General features: G+C 36.6%; 1 protein-coding gene across 3 annotated transcripts in view; it reads left to right on the forward strand.

Annotated features, from left to right (window-relative positions):
• LOC149796164 (ubiquitin carboxyl-terminal hydrolase 19-like) overlaps positions 1 to 20,089 on the forward strand; it is a 132,654-nt gene that overhangs the window by 62,956 nt on the left and 49,609 nt on the right. For all 3 annotated transcript variants that reach the window (XM_089966102.1, XM_089966100.1, XM_089966101.1), the window contains exons 15-19: positions 2,138 to 2,251; positions 3,584 to 3,667; positions 13,457 to 13,551; positions 15,791 to 15,967; positions 17,057 to 17,200. In XM_089966102.1, coding sequence (XP_089822228.1) covers positions 2,138 to 2,251; positions 3,584 to 3,667; positions 13,457 to 13,551; positions 15,791 to 15,967; positions 17,057 to 17,200 — 614 coding nt within the window. The remainder of the gene's footprint in view (positions 1 to 2,137; positions 2,252 to 3,583; positions 3,668 to 13,456; positions 13,552 to 15,790; positions 15,968 to 17,056; positions 17,201 to 20,089) is intronic.

Raw genomic sequence — 20,089 nt, forward strand, 5'->3', positions numbered from 1 at the left:
TGTACTCTGAGCTTGGGTGACATAAACAAAAGATAAGAATTTATATGATGTATTTCAGTTCATATTTGCTTAATATTAGTTTTGTCAGCAGACCAGGTCACAGAACAGTTCAAAATGTCTTCCTCAAATCATGATTTTTTTATATTTTTCTTATTGCTTGGTTGGTAACAATGTGTTTTTTCACTGTACTTTCGATATGCACTGGGGACTAAAATACAATCGTAAAATCTTTAATTTCCTTAAAGAAGCCTTATCTTTGAAGACATTCTGTGGATTTCATCACATTTGATTCTTCAGCTCTCTCTAAGAATTAAAATGTTTACATTTTATACTTAGAAAGTGATTGTACATTCTTGTCACTATTTTTACCTGTGACAAAATATTGATATGCCTCTTCCTCAGTAACTTGCAAGTAACAGAGCTCATAAACATTGACAGTGGTATAGGCAATGGCCTGAGTTAACAAAACTTAGGAGCAAATTTTGATTCACAGATGGGGGAAAGGAGGGGCATGGGATGCTTACAGCTTTCATGTATATATGAAAATCTCCATTGTCCTACACAAATATTAATCTAGTGAACTTTAATATCTATAGATATTACACCAGAAGTTAGTTGAAGCAAGTAATTGATCCCAGAATTTAGATTTCAGTCATGCCCACATCATGACTGCTTGATTATCTGATTAAGAAGGATTAATGCTAAATGTACCATACAGCTTCTGATAATAAATTTTGAGACAAGTGAAATTTATTCATTACAACAGGTTTTTGTTATTTTAGGAAAGAAATGTGCATATTAAATGATCGCTAAGATGTGAGTCAGCAATACAAAGTGTCCCAAAATTGAGTGATCATTATGCAAATTTTTTATCACTTTGCATTGCAGTCAAATTTAAATATGCACATTTTGAGACACTATTGCTGACTTAGATCCTAATTATCATTTAATATGCAAATTCACTGCACAAAGGGTTCAATGTTGTTTGCTAGGAATCTTAAGGTAGTCTGCTTTTGTAAAATAACATTTATTGTACAGCTTGAAATGACATGGTCACTACACTCTGATGTTATCAATATGATGCCCATTGTTACCTGTGTGTATCATGCTTCTATGAACATTGAGAGAAATGGACAAAAAATCAAATATTTATGACCACTCACTCACTTATTTCATAATGAAAGAAAACATTTTTATGCAATTCTAAGAATCACAGTAACAGTCCTTGAAAGAAAAAGATAAAATCAACCAATATTATACAAGAACTTGGAATTCAGTTAGTGATTTTAGACTTGTTATAAATTGGCTGCACACATTATGTTGCAAAAATCTGTGTGATCTCGGTTATTACTAAAAAAAAGCGCTACCAATATGTCCCTTTTTGGTGTATTTTTGATCAGAGGCTCTTCAGCTTGTGTAAATTTTGTGAATATTTTTAGTACTGATTTTGGCTATTATTTTGTAGGCAATTATTGATGGGGAACTTTTTCCCATACTGTTCTTTGATATAATCCTTGCATTGAGATAGATATTCATCCATGAATAGTACAAACAAAATTCACACCACCCTTTACATGTTTTATTCTTTTGGAAAGTTTGGTCCTTTGACATTTTTAATGATGTTAATTTAAAAAAATTAAGTACCTGACTCTTCACAAGTGATCACCCTTAAATGGAACAAAAAAGCATAGGCCCAGATTTGATGGAAGATTATGTAATAGCACATCTGAATATATACTTTTCACAGTTTGACATGTTATATACTTAAGCTATAAAATATAAACAGGATCCACTTTTGACCGCTCTGGTGGCCTATTGGTTAGAGCGTCCACCTTGGATGCAGGAGGTCGTGGGTTCAATCCCCAGCCGAGTCATACCAAAGACTTACAAAAATGGTACTAACAGCTGCCTCGCTTGGTGCTCAGCATTAAGAGGTTAGTGTTAGGACTGGTCGGCCTGGTGTCTGGGTGGGACATCATGCTACATGTCTGCAGCATGATGCCCCAGTGCTAGACATCACTATAAACTGTCACACTGTTGACATCGTAGCGATATGACTGAAAAATTGTTAAAGCTATGTTAAAAATCCAAATAACACACACACTCATTTATCCAGTTTATCTACTTCAACTTGCAGGTGTCCATCACCTTTGACCCTTTCCTGTACCTGTCATTACCCCTACCAAAGAAACAGAGACTCTTGCCTGTTACCTTCTTTTCAAAAGACATCACCTATAAGAAGCCTGTCAGGGTAAGTAATGTCCACACGTTGGTAGTTATTTGGTTAGATTTCAAATAAATGCATGTCCTTTGAAGATTTTTAGATCTGTTTGTGTTGTGTATATAGATGAAATTTGTGCAGTCTATCCCATCTTTTGTTGATGGCAGAGCTTTTGGTTTATATGAGTATTTCTTAAGTTGGAGGAAATTTGAGGTCATCCATTTACACTTGCATGAGCCAGATCAGGGGATGAAACCAAAAGTTGCAGAGATGCAAAGCATTTTCTTTTAATTAGGATGTTGAAGCATATTTTTAGCTTTGCTGGTCACAGACAAGGAAATCATATGGGATGGCCTGTTCTCCATTTATCATATGTCATCCATCATCCATCCATATGTTAGCACAAGTTTGTTAAAGTTGCTTCTCCTAAACTACTTGGTGGATTGCAGTGAAACTTGAAATACACAGTTATCCCAGGTCTAGTTGGTCCTCAATGAAAATGGTGCAGATCTAATATGGCAGTCATCCTGAAAAACTGTGCTACAGAAATTTGTCAGCATGGGGTATTCACCAGAAGACTTCTTTACATTTTGTTTATTCTAAGTGAAAATGAAAGTTGTGCAAGGTTTACAACAACTTAAAAGGTTGCTGTTTAATCTTAACAATTAGAAATTCACCCCATCTACCTGCTGATCTCATCAAATATCCATCAGAACTCACCCCATCTACCCACTGATCTCATCAAATATCCATCAGAACTCACCCCATCTACCCACTGATCTCATCAAATATCCATCAGTTATAATGTGCATGCCACAATACTCATCTTGAGAATGTTTGATTTCATCATGTATTATCACAGTTTTTAAGACATGTCAGACAATTTCACTAAAACATCCAAAGGATTGTATAGGTTCTGCTTCTTACTGTTACATGTATGTGATGAAAAATTGATGGATCTATAAGTGTGCATGAGATGTTTGCATAAATTCTACAGTGATCCAGAATCTTTGCAATAACTATCAAACTAAAATGGTGTTTGTTCATTTTTTTAATTTTAGAAATGAAAGGTTGTGTTAACAAATCTGTTGTTGGTGTATTTGACTTTTCAGTAGACACGATTAGTGATCTCAATGCTCATGTGCATATGGCCTCTTTTATTGCTAAATATGTTTAATTTTCAGGCTTCTGATTACATTTTGATAACCTATTATGGATGTGTCACAAGATTTATTAAAATACTTTAAATGTTTGCATTACATTAATAACACCATTTCTGTTATTATATAGTTGAATGAAGGAATAATTTTTTATTGAAAAAAGAGACCTTCAGATTCTCACTTTTATTACTTTGTATTGTAGTACATGTTGAAGTTAGCTAAAGACTCCACAGTGGAAAACCTTAAAGAACTTTTGTACAGAAAAACAGGAGTGCACCCTACAAACGTAAGTAGTCCCTGTCATCAGAGCAAATGTCTCTGTTACTTGAATATGCTAAACAAATTTTGTACAGACTCTTCAAACTGTGTATTTTAAGCAAATGTGATAGCCAGAACATTGTATTTTCCTAAACTCAGACTGGAAAGTTCTCTTTGTAATTTGAATTTACCTGCACTAGAATACAGAATTCAAGATAAAAAATTTAAGGAAACTAGGACTTGAAACTTAGGATGATTTTCGTTAAAATAATTTCTGGGGTCATTTTGTGAACACCACATAGCACTTGTTTACAATACAAACTGGGTCTTAATCCTCGGGATGCTGATCATGTCTTTTAAAATATGTACAAGGACTTAGTGACAATGACTGATTTAGGTGCATTTCATTATATAGCTCTATTTGAGTAGATGTTCACCGAGTTGTCAAGTACTGTCATTTGAAATGTGCATGCAACATTAGTGCTAAGGCAAGTAGAGTAAGGTTTCTTGCCCAAGGACATACTTTCATCACCAATGTTTACTGATCCAATGGTGCAATTGAATTCTGACCCATTTAGTTCAGTGCTTTAACGACTGAGCTACAGTGGCTTCCAACTCATGATTTAACTCATTCGACCACTTTTGGGAACATGTATAAATGATCAGATAATAAAGCAAAGAAATAGTTAGAGTGAACTAGATACTAATGTACCATGCTAATAATTGTGCACATAATAAGAAATAAAGAATCGTTTTAAAAATTCAACCCTCTTTGTAATATGCACAGAAGCAATGGATATAAAACAAGTTGTCTATGCCATTCAAGGTACCACAAGCAAGGCTGTGAAGATGTAGTGTCATATCCACTCCAGACTCTTAATCAGGCAGATTTCTTCATCAACTACATACCTGATCACATTACATTAGGATAAGTTTCTTATATATATATATATATATATATATATATATATATATATATATATATATATATATATATATATTGTATGCATTTGTTTCTTCATTACAGAGGTGACAAACAAGTGCAATTATTAGTTGGAACACGTGTGTGCGCTTTGTTACAAAAATACTTGATCCAGAAGTGTTTTGAAAAAGCAATTCATGGGCTGCTCAAGTAAAATGTAGTAAGACTTTTAAATCTCACTTATGAATTGTTGATTAATCTCATCAGGGATGAGATGCCCCCTCCACCCATCATGCAGATACAGAAACAGAACCAGAATAAACTGTTTCCATGAATTCAGTCGGGTCATTGATTAGTCTCATGTTGATATACCCTCTCCACCCCATTGAAATGCAAAATAGTGCCAGAATATCCTCTATCCATGAATACAGTAGAATCATTGATAATCTCATTGCTGATGTCGAGATACCCTATCCACATTCCAATCTGCCTTTGGAATTACATATGATCATTGACTCAAAAGGCTTAGTTGTTGATATATTATCAAGTAGAAATGGTATTTGTATATTGTAATCCCAATGGGGATAAGCCTAGGACCCCACCAGTGAGGCATGATGGCTTGCAATAATTTACCTTGTCTGTTCATGACAATACTAAGAAAACAAGCATGGCATGAAGATTTGCAGTTTGTCCAGTATAGACAGATGGTCCATACTGACCATATTGCATCAGCACATATCTTCCTTGGTATGCTGCTCTGTCAGCCAACTGACCCAGCCATAAAAAAAGAGTCATGTTCGACAGTGGTCAGGAGTCAGTTATCTCTGACCAGTGAGCCAGCTGTCCAGACAGCCATCATAACCGTCTGGTCATACCAACTATACCACACCAACCTTCTGGTCTATAAGGTATTTATCATCTCTGTTAACAATGTTCTGGGGGGCCCCGAGTGGCAGAGTGGTCTAAAGCGCTCTTCGTTACGGATCACTGCCATCTCACCTCTGTCTGCGGCGGTTCGAGTCTAAGATTCAGCCAATGTGGGCAGAGTGGTCTAAAGCGCTCTTCGTTACGGATCACTGCCATCTCACCTCTGTCTGCGGCGGTTCGAGTCTAAGATTCAGCCAATGTGGGCATGTGAGAAAGCTTGCCAGTAGCTTCTCGTGGGTCGGTGGTTCTTTCCGGGGTTTTCCGGGTTCTTCCTCCACCATTAATACTGGCCGCCATGTATAGCCTATCGTGCTGAAAAATGGCATTAAACCCCACAACAACAACAACAACAATGTTCTGTCCTTCATCCAACCATACTAGCCATACGAATGAGCATTGTACATTTACAGTGGTCATGACTGTGTTATCTCTGACTGGCAAGTCAATAGACCAGTCATCTGGACTGACCATACCTATGAATATCATTGCAAACTGGACTGACCATACCTTTGAATATCATTGCAAACTGGACTGACCATACTGATGAATATCAGTGCAAACGAGACTGATCATACCTTTGAATATCATTGCAAACTGGATTGACCATGCCTATGAATATCATTGCAAACCATCATTACTTAAAAAACCACCCGACTAAACCTAATCAGTCAGACCAGACAGGCATTCCATAATGTGATCACTGCCGATGGCATAACCAATGGGCAAAATGATGATGCATTCTGATGACACTTCATCATCATTTCCTGTTGATGAAAGTGATTAAACTGAAATGTGAGAACATGCTGATTAAAGAATGGAACAGATGGAATTTAGTTCACATCATCGATGGAGGAAATGTATAGGATTTTGTCTCCACTGGAATACACCTTCATTCAGTTCTACCTACAAGATCAATACCTTGGTAGGTGTAGATGATGATGACAGTTTCAGAACCTTGCTGCTATTGTTCAAGATGGTACAAGTTACCACACATCTTAATGAGTATTCACAATCCCAGTATAGCAGGAGCTTCTTTCAGTGAGTCATTTGCATGCAACTTTCACACCCCACTGGTTAAATATTCTCCACTTCTCTTGAGGCATTGAATTGAGACGGTAGAAGAAAGATGCACAAGTTTTACCTTATAACTTTCAGTGCAATTTCCTATCTCCTTGTGACTCTGTTAGGGAACACAAAAGAGAAGGGAGAATTGTTTCCAAATAATTCAGTAGTGGTTCTCATCAAAGACAGCTTTTTTGTTTTTTTTTTCTCCTGAACACCACCACCCTCGCTCTCTGGCGACCTACCTGAGACATTAGACTACTCCCTTTTAGTCAGATTTGGACCAGCCATTCTCTCAAAACAATGATGATCCAAACTGTGTCTTAAGATCTTTGGATTTTGTTATTCAAACACCTCCAGGAATATCTTACACAAAAAAAATCAAGTTTTTCTGCTTGTAAAGGGTGGAGTCGATAGTAGAAAAAAGGCCAAAAGCAAGACATCTGCTCCAGAACATTTTTTTATTACAAATGCAATGACAGTTAAAACCTGCGATAGAGATATGACTAATACATGATCAGTCTTAATAAGTCTGCATATTACTTTGCTATACCAATCTTATCCCTTGACATTCACTGAGAGTTCAGGATGTCCACTGCAGAGACTTAACATTCCAGCAAAAAATACCACAAAACGTTTGGTAAGTTTGGTTTTTGGTTCACAACATGAACAACCTCACTTCCCTCATGGTGTGGTGGATAATCAACAATATCGAGAAGTTGAAATAGTCCCTTTTCAAACTTTACCCATCTAAGTATGGAATCCTTAACATTTGGTGTCCTTCTTCCAAACTCATCAGAAGAACGGAGATGGCAACCACAAAGATGTTAAAGTTGGACCTTCAGTAAGATGTCGGACCCAGTTCACGCTGTCCTCCACAGAAAAGGTGGAGTTCTTGGAATCCACAGTACAGAACCATTTAGTAAGTATGGTGTTTGGTTCATGACATGTAAAACCTTCTCTCATTTGCAAGTCTAGGAGGATAATAAATGTCTGTCTGGATATGGAACTCTTAACACATTTATTTGGCAGCTTCCAAATGTATCAGAAGTATGACTCATGCTTCGGAGAAAGCATCAAATGAGTTCCAGGTGTGGAAAGTTTTTTTTACAGTTCCTTGGCCTTCTCAATGTTGGGATTGATCTGTTACAATGCCAGTTTACTACTGGACCTACAGTGGTCAATGGCATATGGATTCTTGAAGAGAAAGCTCTTCATATAGACCTCTTGGAAGTCAAAGCCATTCTCGGTACCTTCCAGCTGTAGGTAGAACATATCAATGAAATACAGTCCTGATAATATCGGACAATTCAGTCCTCTGCAAGGGGTGGAACAGTCGCCAGATCTTTGCCTCTCAGTAGGGAAATACCTTTATGGGTATTTGCATTGTCAAGTAATTATCAAGTCTGACATATTATTCTCCAACTCATTGCCCTGCCTGTCTCATTATCAAGGGAAGACAACTGCTTAATACAGAGTTGTCCATTCAGGAGCCTTTCATCAGGGCCTCCAGATGCTTGACATTTTTTTTTTTCATTTTTCAACAACCCAGAGGCATAGACTGTACATGCTCTTTCAGCTGTGAAGTAATGGGGGCATGCACCTTCCCTCCATTAGTTTTGATTGTGAAAATTTTTAAGAAATGAGGTTTACCAACAGTGGTAGCTCTGATTGCCCCACTAAAATGAAACACCCTGGATTAACAATCTGCTCAGTTTAGCAACAGATATACTCAGAGTAGTCATAGTGGCCTCCAGTATGTTCATGCCATCCAGATTACTACTGATCCATGCTCATGCCATCCATATTACTACTGATCCATGCTCATGCAGTCCATATTACTACTGATCCATACTCATGCAGACTGCTCCAGTGGCCTAGTGGTCAGAGCGTCCGCCTCAGATGCGGGAGGTCGTGGGTTCGATCCCCGGCCGAGTCATACCAGAGACTTACAAAAATGGTACTAACAGCTGCCTCGCTTGGCATTCAGCATTAAGAGGTTAGTGTTAGGACTGGTCGGCCTGGTGTCAGGATAATGTGACTGGGTGGGACATCATGCTACATGTCTGCGGCATGATGCCCCAGTGCTAGACATCACTATAAACTGCGACATTGCAGACATCATAGCGATATGACTGAAAAATTGTTAAAGCTACGTTAAAAATCAAAATCACATCACATCACATGCTCATGCAGTCCATATTACTACTGATCCATGCTCATGCCATCCAGATTACTACTGATCCATGCTCGTGCCATCCAGATTACTACTGATCCATGCTCATGCAGTCCAGATTACTACTGATCCATCAATGTCCATGCAAACTCCTCCCTGGAAATGGTGCGTTGTCAATGACAGGTTCACATCAGTGAAGTCACATCACTCTCAGCACCCATTCCCAAGTGGTGAACTCTTTACACTTTCTCTTTGGAGACAAGAAGTTAGTCCCTATCACAATCAAGGGTTACTATTCCATTAGCTCAACACATTCAGACTTAATGGAATAGCTGATTTTGGCTGCAACAAGGTAATCTCTGACTTGCAGTCCAATTCTGACATATCCAGACACACTCACTCATATCATTCATAAACCTGGGGTTTGACATAACAAAACTCCCCCCAGTTTCGTATCTCCTTGAACCACTCTGGTGGCCTAGTGGTTAGAGCTTCCACCTCAGATGCAGGAGTTCACTGGCTCGAACCCCGGCCTAGCCATACCAAAGACTTATAAAAATGGTACTAGTAGCTGCCTCACTTGGCACTCAGCATTAAGAGGTTAGTGCTTACTAATTGGCCTGGTGTCAGGATAATGTGACTGGGTGGAACATGATACTACATGTCTGTGGCATGATGCCCAGTGATAAATATCACTATCAACTGTCACACTACAGACATCATAGCAGTATGACTGAAACATTGTTAAAGCTACGTTAAACATCCATATGACACACACACACATTCGTACCTCCTCAATTTGGCCCCAGTACACAAAAGGGGTGACAAAGGAAAGAGAGCTTGGGGTCCAGACATGGTGGGGGTTAAGAGAAGGAGATCACAAGAAAGCATCCCTCTTATTAGATCAGTATTTCACTAAGTCATTAGGGCATTATCCATCATATAGTGAGCTGAACTCTAGATACATTGGCAAAAACATAAACTTCCTGCCTTTTCAAAAGATCACAAGATGTGCTAAGTCAGGTTGGGAGGAACTCAGCACAATGTTCCTGACCAGCTTAGTGATGTCAATCACTTATCTCTCAGCCTTGTAACAGAGGTGAGCAGACATGTTAACAGTGAGGTCCTCAAATAAGGGGCAGGGGGTGGAAGGGGAACATTAAATCACTGTGTTATGGTATATAAATAAATGTTGGTATGACCAATACCAAATACATATGCAAATCTGAAGCATCCAGGGTGGGCTTAATGTCTGGCATTCACCAGGCGAGAACAACTGCTTTATATGAACTGGTCTCTACTTCCATTCATCTCTCACTGATTACTCTTTGAGGTCAAAAAGTGTAAAAGTTTCTGTGACAAGATGGAATAAGAAACTGCTCACCTTCATTTCTCCATCCCTGGACCCAAAGGCATGTGCTGTTAATACCCTCACAATCAGCTAGGGGGGAAAATTTGTCATAGCCTTCCTCCCAGCCGATATACTACTGATATACTACTGAAACTATTTCAGAAAATGAGTGTTTTAACACAGACTTAAACTGGTAAACATCCAGTATACTGGGTGGCCACTGGAGTTAATCTGTAAGAATTACTTACTTTTATGTATATATATATAAATATATAGACAGCAAGATGTTTTTCATATTTCAAGGAGGGCTGGATTCAGAAAGAGAAGATATTATTTCCTAATGTTAATGTGATCGGATAAGTATTTTTGGAGAAACATAATTTATCATAAACTTTACTTTCTGGGGAAATGTCTCAGTTGCTTTTAGATGTATCATTTATTTATGGCACAATAGTTATTTTAAAAAAACTTAAAAAAGAATGATTTAACTTAAAGGTCACTGGCCACACTCCAGCATTTTTCTTTTTACATCAGATTTGCATTACATGATTAAAAATAGTTATACTCACACAAAAAGAACAAGAAAATTATCAAGTGTAAAGAAGTAATAATAATTTAATTACTTGAAATAGAAGTATACAACGCTGTTACTTCCCTTTAGCTACGATTTCCCACCTATAGAGGATGCCAACTGGAAATGACATACATTTATCCCCACAAGACAAAGTACATGCTTCTTGCTCTTGAAAAATTAAACACTATAAACTATGGATAGGGAACACTTAGATGAAACTATTGAAAACTAATTTAGTGTTTAGCCTTATATCTATATGCGTGCACGACACACTAGATTTGTCGCTCTCAAAACTGTTCCATTGTTTCAATTTATTTTGAAAATTTCTGTTAATACAGGTGAAAAGGAATTAATGCTGGCTTCTCTATGTTGGCCGACTTTATAAAAAAAAGAAGTAATAAAACTTGGCTTCCTTATGTTGGCTGACTTCATAAGAAAAAATTGGCACACTTAAAAGATATCAAAGTCTGTTTCTGGGGTTGGTTTGCTTTGTGAAAAAAACACCTTTGTGTTTGATATCCTATCGGTAAGTTTAAGGAAGGAGTTTATTGGTTGCTGCAAGTTCTGTTTACTCATCACTTATATTTGTTTGCCATATGTAATCATAATTGATGTTTGCAGGGCAAATAGTATACACAACAATAACTTGCTTTAATAATACCTTTGTAACCCATGCTAGTGAAAAGATTCATTTGCACACAAAAGTGAATGTATTTTAAAATAATGATTTTTAATTTATTTGCGAGATACCGTCATATAGTTAACCTGGATACAATACAATCTTGGTCTGTTTGCACCTTGTAATTTATGCGTGAATGGCAGGTACCTTCAAGCAATCGGGTGATATTTTCGTCTCTTTTCTGATTTTGTTATCTGACATAAGTGATACACACTAGAGTAAGGATGCATACACAAGCCGGCATCTGCTACATATAGGGAGTTCTTGGATATATTTTTTTCTTTAATAAATTTTGCATGATGAAAAAAGAAGGAATAAATGATAACAATGCAAGTTTACTTTCTAACATTTTATTTTCAAATAAGTGTTTGTTTATCAATTTTATTGTACCGTGCAGGAGGGGGGGGACACAAATTGAACACAAAATTATTTCCTTTGTTATTTGCAGGGACACATGTACTGTAAAATTGCTGTAGCCTATATACGTTCCCCCCCAATTAAGTCCCCCCCCCAAAAAAAAAAAGTTGAAATGACGTCCCTGTTTATTTGTATGGAATAATGGAGCAAATATGATTGATGATAGTGACTAGTAATGACAAGCTTTCAATTTATGTGCGCACACACTAAGAGAACTTGAAAAATAAAAACAATAAAATTAACTGGTAAGAGCTTCATATTGCAGCAACTGAACACTGACAAAATGCTCAACATTATTCTCTCTCTCTCTCTCTCTCTCTCTCATGTGTAGTCGAGTGCATCTTATATGCAGCTGTGTTACAACATGAAGCCTAAAATTAAGTATGTGTTATAATATCTCATGTACACTACCCTTAGCAAAATGTATGTGTATTATGTAGAATATTATCTGTTAAGTATTATTGTTTTATAAATGATTATTGATAATTTGACCAGAAGACTTAAATTGAGAATGTCGTTGTTCAGATGCATATATTTTTTAGCATAAAAAATAAATGTATATAAATATTTTAATTAGAACAAGCAAGACATGTAAGTTTGTGTTTTCTCTCATATATATGTACGTTACGAAGTATGATTGTTTTCTTTTAAAGAATATCAAGATAGTTTGGTTTAAATTTAGTTTTTTTCTCTCGCTAAAACCTGTTGCTAAAACCTTTCTTACATAGTATCTACTTGTTGTTTGAAGAAAAAGAACTTGTTCCAACTGTTGTTAAGTTGGGACGAATTGTCTTTCGAGTTGGGTCAAATTGTCTTAATTTCGGCCCAATTTGAGCCAAATTGTCTTTGGGCCAAATTGACTATAATCGGGCATAAATGACACAACTTTCCCATCCCTCACCCTATTTGATTCCACAGCTTCAATCCACTTCTTTCTGGTAAACAGGGTCTTTCAGAAAAAGAAATAACCCTTTTGTCCCATCATCACTCTGTTGGTTACATCCATATGCAACAGGGGCCCCGAGTGGCTGAGTGGTCTAAAGCGCTGTCCATTACGGATCACTGTCATCTCACCTCTGTCTGCGTGGGTTTGAGCCTCAGATTCAGCCAATGTGGGTATGTGAGAAAGCTTGCCAGTAGCTTCTCGTGGGTCGGTGGTTCTTTCTGGGGTTTTCCCGGGTTCTTCCTCCACCATTATACTGGCTGCCATGTATAGCCTATTGTGTGCTGAAAAATGGCGTTAAACCCTACAACAACAACAAAAACCATATGCAACACAGTGCACCATATTTTGCTGTACAAAAGCACAATCGTAAGATATATCACATCGACATTTACGTGGGGAAATGAAATGGCTGGGTTGAATAGAAGGGATAAACATATGTCATATCCGTTCTTGGCACACGGAACTACTGATTGTTTACGGAGATTGCCGAATAATTTTTTCATTAAAAAAAAGCAGATATTTAAGTCTAATTAAACATTTTTATGGTGTGCATACATAACAAATATGTTTTGTTTACGACTATAATAATATCACAAGTTTGTACAGTACAGGTGGCCGGTGACCTTTAATAACCAAAAGTAACATCAGGCAGAACCTTTCATTCATTTAAGTGAAGAATCATTGTGTAATTAATATGAATTCAGACTGGTTTCTTTTGAGGTTCACACCAATGTGGTGATATTATTAATTACTGTTTTACTAGATAAGAGTGTTCGAAGCCTTCAGAGGAAAGTTTCAGAAGATTTTCCATCGTGGAAGTGATCTTGGCAGTGTACAAACCAATGATGTGATTATTGCGTAAGTATTCCAAAGGCACTTGATTCTCGTATTCCACATGCACTTGATTCTTGTATTCCACTTGCACTTGATTCTTGTATTCCACATGCACTTGAGTCTTGTATTTCACATGCACTTGATTCTTGTATTTCACATGCACTTGATTCTTGTATTCCATTCTTGCATTCCACATACACTTGAGTCTTGTATTCCATTCTTGCATTCCACATGCACTTGATTCTTGTATTCCACATGCACTTGATTCTTGTATTTCACATGCACTTGATTCTTGTATTCCATTCTTGCATTCCACATGCACTTGATTCTTGTATTCCATTCTTGCATTCCACATGCACTTGATTCTTGTATTCCACATGCACTTGATTCTTGTATTTCACATGCACTTGATTCTTGTATTTCACATGCACTTGATTCTTGTATTCCACATGATCTTGATTCTTGTATTCCACATGCACTTGATTCTTGTATTCCACATGCACTTGATTCTTGTATTTCACATGCACTTGATTCTTGTATTTCACATGCACTTGATTCTTGTATTCCACATGATCTTGATTCTTGTATTCCACATGCACTTGATTCTTGTATTCCATTCTTGCATTCCACATGCACTTGATTCTTGTATTCCATTCTTGCATTCCACATGCACTTGATTCTTGTATTCCACATGCACTTGATTCTTGTATTCCATTCTTGCATTCCACATGCACTTGATTCTTGTATTCCATTCTTGCATTCCACATGCACTTGATTCTTGTATTCCACATGCACTTGATTCTTGTATTCCATTCTTGCATTCCACATGCACTTGATTCTTGTATTCCACATGCACTTGATTCTTGTACTCCATTCTTGCATTCCACATGCACTTGATTCTTGTATTCCATTCTTGCATTCCACATGCACTTGATTCTTGTATTCCATTCTTGCATTCCACATGTACTTGATTCTTGTATTCCATTCTTGCATTCCACATGCACTTGATTCTTGTATTCCACATGCACTTGATTCTTGTATTCCATTCTTGCATTCCACATGCACTTGATTCTTGTATTCCATTCTTGCATTCCACATGCACTTGATTCTTGTATTCCATTCTTGCATTCCACATGCACTTGATTCTTGTATTCCACATGCACTTGATTCTTGTATTTCACATGCACTTGATTCTTGTATTCCACATGATCTTGATTCTTGTATTCCACATGCACTTGATTCTTGTATTCCACATGCACTTGATTCTTGTATTTCACATGCACTTGATTCTTGTATTTCACATGCACTTGATTCTTGTATTCCACATGATCTTGATTCTTGTATTCCACATGCACTTGATTCTTGTATTCCACATGCACTTGATTCTTGTATTCCACATGATCTTGATTCTTGTATTTCACATGCACTTGATTCTTGTATTTCACATGCACTTGATTCTTGTATTCCACATGCAATTGATTCTTGCATTCCATGTGCACTTGATTCTTACAGGATGAGTCTCTAAATGGTGTAGACAATAATTAAAAATGTAATCACAGAGCACTGCCATGTAATTTATGTAACTAAGGTATTGGTCATATAAAACTCATGAAGACATGTAAAAAGATTGGTACTTTGTGCAAATAATTCATCTTTCAGATAAATATGAATGCTATTCTAAAAAAGTGTATGCACCACTTTTTGGTCAAAACTTGCATACAGGTAACTACTACTAAGCACCCAGTCTTAAAATGACTTGTAATAGGAAAGCAGATGATAAATATGATAAATTCATATAGAAAATCAAATTTTTCTCATAACCTACAAGCATTCATGCTTTGTGCATTGTTGTTGTAAATTCAAAACTGTTGATGGTAGACCAATCGTGTGTATTGGCCTGTCAGGATCTTTACTTTTGTAAAACCTTAGCATTAAACTCATACTTAGAGTATCATGATCAGTACTCATATGACAAACTACAAACAGGTGACAAAAATTATGGATCATACTTTGGGAAATTACTGATATACATCTGTTAGGATAAACAGAGCTAGACTGGGATTAATCTGTACTGGACTGGTATCCAATCCAGTGGAGGTTTCACTTCCAGACAATTTTTGTTGTATAGATTACTGTATGTTCTGGCCTTGTTTTCAATAAGAGGCTTATAAAGATTTTGACCTTAATGGAACATGTCTGTAAGAAATAAGTGTGTATAATTGGCACCTGAATAAACAACATTTACTGTTCTTTTGTTTAATAGGTGTGAGGTTTTGTCCAAGGATGTGGCAGGGGAGGAGGTATACGAGATCAGTGTGATACAAAGAACTGTGATGCCCAATCAGCTACCTACCCGCTGCTTTTACTGCAGGAGGCAGTGTCCACCTGATGAAAAACTTAAGCGATGTAGCAAGTGCTTCAAAGTTGGATATTGTAATCAGTAAGTATGATTGCCTTTCATGTTTTGTTATTTTTTGCTCCATTCCAAGGACCTGCAATAGCTGATTTAGTAGAGTTTCAGACCTTTTATCTGAGGGTTGAGGTTCAACACCACCTGGTTACCCAATGTAGTCTGACTTGGCATATAATTGCAGAGTTAATCTGGCTAATGAATTGACAAGACCATCTGTCATTGCTTACACCTGCCTGCCCATCTGACCATCCATCTGATGTTAACAATCAGATTATGGCTTGCATATAGGTTATTTTCTCAGGCAGTGTTGATATTGGAGTGACATTAACTTAATACTTGTATGTCTTGTGGAGTATTACATCTTTAAAAACACTAGCACACTGTGACCTATATTTGTTTGGTCCAGTGATTTTATTTAACCTTGGTATTTATATTCTCTGAGACACTATTGCCTTTGGAGTCACATAACATGGTATGCAATAATACCATGAGGAGTACTACAATCATGTCACTATGACCTTTGTTTTATAGTTCAGAAATTTGAGTTTACCTTTGGGATGACCTCAATTTCTCAAGATAGGGGTTTGTATTATGAAATTTTAATCATAAATTATTGTCTGTAGAGCCATGTAAGTTGGTATTTAGATGTGTTATGTAGGTTACTAAATCTTCAGTAACAATTAGATTACTGTGGCCCATATTTTTCTGATCCAGTGAGTTTCATTAATGTTTGCTTTTAGCTTACTTTATCAGGCCTGTGGAGTTACATAGATTGATATGTAAATGTGTCATTAAGAGTACTACATCCATCAGTGAAAACTAGGTCACTGTCATCTATATTTCATGTTGCTTTGATTTTTGATATCTTTGCCACTATTTCTTATAGGATGTGTTGGTCAGTGGTTCAGAGAAACCAGATAGTTTACAAAGATTGGTAACCATGAATAAAAAACAATTTTACAGCTTTCATGGTTAGCAATCTGGCCATATGTCATTTGCAGTATTCTTGTTTGATGAAACTTGAATCAGTTGTATTTCATGATTATATGATACTCAGAGGTCAAAATTTTAATGTTTACTATTTTCTCATACCAGAATTTCTATTTTTTCTTTTAGACAGTGTCAGAAGAATCACTGGCAGACACATCGCCCATACTGCAAACCCAGTCCTGATCCTGTTGGCTGCCCCTTCATCATCAGTATTCCACAATCTAGAGCTACATTTTCACGTATTTCTAAACTGATGGAAGCCTATGCCAGGTAGGTGTAATTGAAAGATTTGAATGATATAATTCATGTATATGCAAGGGATTTTCAATGAATGTTAAAAGACGTACATTGGATATTTATATGCACACTGTTTGGTAGAGCATATTATTTTATATCCCCACCTTTTGTCTGGTTGTATAATGTTATATGACCACCTTTTGGCTGGTTGTATTATGTTATGTACCCCCCTTTTTGCAGAGCATGTTATGTAATATACCCACCTTTTGGCTGGTTTTATTATGTTATGTTCCCACCTTTTGGGTGGTTGTATTATGTTATATCCCCACCTTTTTGCAGAGCATGTTATGTAATATACCCACCTTTTGTCAGTGTGTATTATATTATCATACATGCCAACCATTATGCTTTTGGCATAATCATTACATTTTGTTCACTAAATTATGCCTTAAATGCCATAAATGTACTCAAATTACATGTTTTCGGTATATCCCCTTCAAAAAATAATTAATAATTTGTTTTCTCATTTTTATTAACGTCCCATTAATCCTACAGACCATATTCTAGAAAAGATGGCTTCTATATAACTATGACATAAGAGTACGCTTGTCCGTAGACTTGCATGCACTTTCCTAACAGTATTATTTTCTATTTATAGCAGCTGCCCTATTTCCAATAACCATACTGGTTTCTACTTTCAACTTTGGCCTTGGTTTCTATTTATAGCAGCTGTATGGCTTAGTTAGGAGAGAACACACTAGTTTTCTAACTTTTAATCTTTGCTGTCAGATTCTTTGTTCTAATTCATATCTGGTACAGAACTAGTCTGTAGGTATTTGGCAAAGTCAAGTCGGCTTTATTCTAGTCGATGCGTGTGTTAGAGCAAACATATTTTTCAAATAATGTCACAGTTGGATCAGGAAAAGACAAAAAACCGATACAGAGATAAATACATGAAATACACAATACAGCGTTCCATTCTAGGGCAGCTTCACATCCCTTGCAGGCTGTATTTAAAGTATTTTAATATTGGTCATGGTGGTAAAACTAAGAAACCTTGAATTAGCTCATTTTACTAACTCCAATACTAAGGTAACTACTGTTTGTCAGCCGAACTAAATTGTGGACACGAATTTCATAAATGCAGAGGCATTATTTACCGAGTTCCTAATAGAACACAGACTACTCCTAGTGGTAGAAGACTACATTGGTTCTTTGTTCAAACGGATATTTCCTGATTCCAAAATTGCAGAAAATATGCATGTGCAAGAACAAAATCATCTAATATTGTTAGGTGTTTAGCAGAAGATACTTCACTTAAAATTGCAAAGCCATGAAAATTGGGATGTGTAGGATTGCAACAGACAGGAGTAGTGATTATGACAAAAAGTCAGTCTGTGTAAGAGACTTTGACAACAAAAAGTGCAAAGTCAGAGTGCTCTACTTACATTACCAGAATTAACAGTATAGAGTCCACTGGAGAAAACATATTTTTTATTTGCTTGATAATGCTTTGAATAAACATAAGTTGACAGAACTGTATGGGGTTTTCAGCTGATACTGCATCAGTGATGTCTGGAATTCATAAAGGAGTTGCATTCTGTATTTTGAAAAATGTCTCCATCATTGTCATATCAGGTTGTCACTATCATATGATGCACCATGCTGCAGGAAAGGCTGCTGATAAATTAGAAGGAGAACTCCTAAAGTGTCAAGTTGGCACTCTACCTGACAATGTACTTCATGCAGAGTTGATTTTTTCATCTTATTTCCCAGCTAAAAGAGCCAGTAACTGGAAGATATGAATTTCCTCTTCTTTGTCAGATTATGAAAGGAATATTGGTTCTTTACCGTTATAATGTTGACTGTGAGAGATTGTTCAGTATTGTTAACAAAAATAAAACTGAATTCAGATCCAGGCTCTGTAACCCAGCACTTAGTGCTCTACTGGTGTGCAAAACTTTCATAGTCTCAGCTGGTACAAAGTGTTTTGAAATGCAATATGAGAGTCTGTTGCTTTTTAAAGCTAAAAGTGCTATATACGAAAACGTGAAGCAGTAAATTGATGTTAAAAGTCCAGAGGGATAAATAAATCATTTTGTACATATGCTCATTGAATTTTTATCATGTTATATGTGGATTTCCTCTTTTTCTGCTCAGATTACTCATTTTGTCCACTTAGATTACACTTTTTCCTCAATAGGGGTTGGCATGTATGTATTACATTTTCCTATTAGATTTAGTTCAGTTGGTCAGGGAAACAGACTAACTTTGTTGGATTAATTCACTTTAATCTGCCTTTGCTTTTCGTTCAAAACACCTGCATGATCAAGCTATTTCTTTACATTGTGGCATTATCTTCTAGTTGACCAACAAACAAAAACATGTTGAAGGCAATGGCCATACAACGTCTTGAAAAGTTCTACACGGTCAGCATAGAAGTATAAACAAGAATAATCAAATTCTTGGCTGTGCTTGGGAAGAAGCTGGAAAGGCAATGTTGTGTCAATTTGAGACATGGCAGGAGAGATTAAGTTTTTTCATCATATACAGAATAATTTTGAGACAGTCCTGGGGATGTTTCAACTAAATTGTTGGATATATTGGACAAAGACCAAATTCTGTCATAATAAGAAGTAGTAGACATACATCAAATGAAACAATCTCGAGTGGGGCAGGATAGTGTATCATCCTTGTCTTACATGTAAGTAAATGTCAGCAGTTAGCCTAAAATGCCTATGGGAAAAAGGTTGAATTTCAAGTCATTTTGTTTAAACAGCATCTTTCTGGTTATTGTACACCATCTACACATTTTCAAATTTTGGTAAACATTGCAGCCTTATTTGCAAATCAAAGGCAGCAATGCAAGACAGTTTTTTAAAATTTTCTGTTGAAATTTTATTTGATACTAGTATTAGTATT

Source organism: Sinohyriopsis cumingii, chromosome 7, assembly GCF_028554795.1.
Source record: "Sinohyriopsis cumingii isolate HCF-2022 chromosome 7, ASM2855479v2, whole genome shotgun sequence".
Classification (NCBI taxonomy): domain Eukaryota; kingdom Metazoa; phylum Mollusca; class Bivalvia; order Unionida; family Unionidae; genus Sinohyriopsis; species Sinohyriopsis cumingii.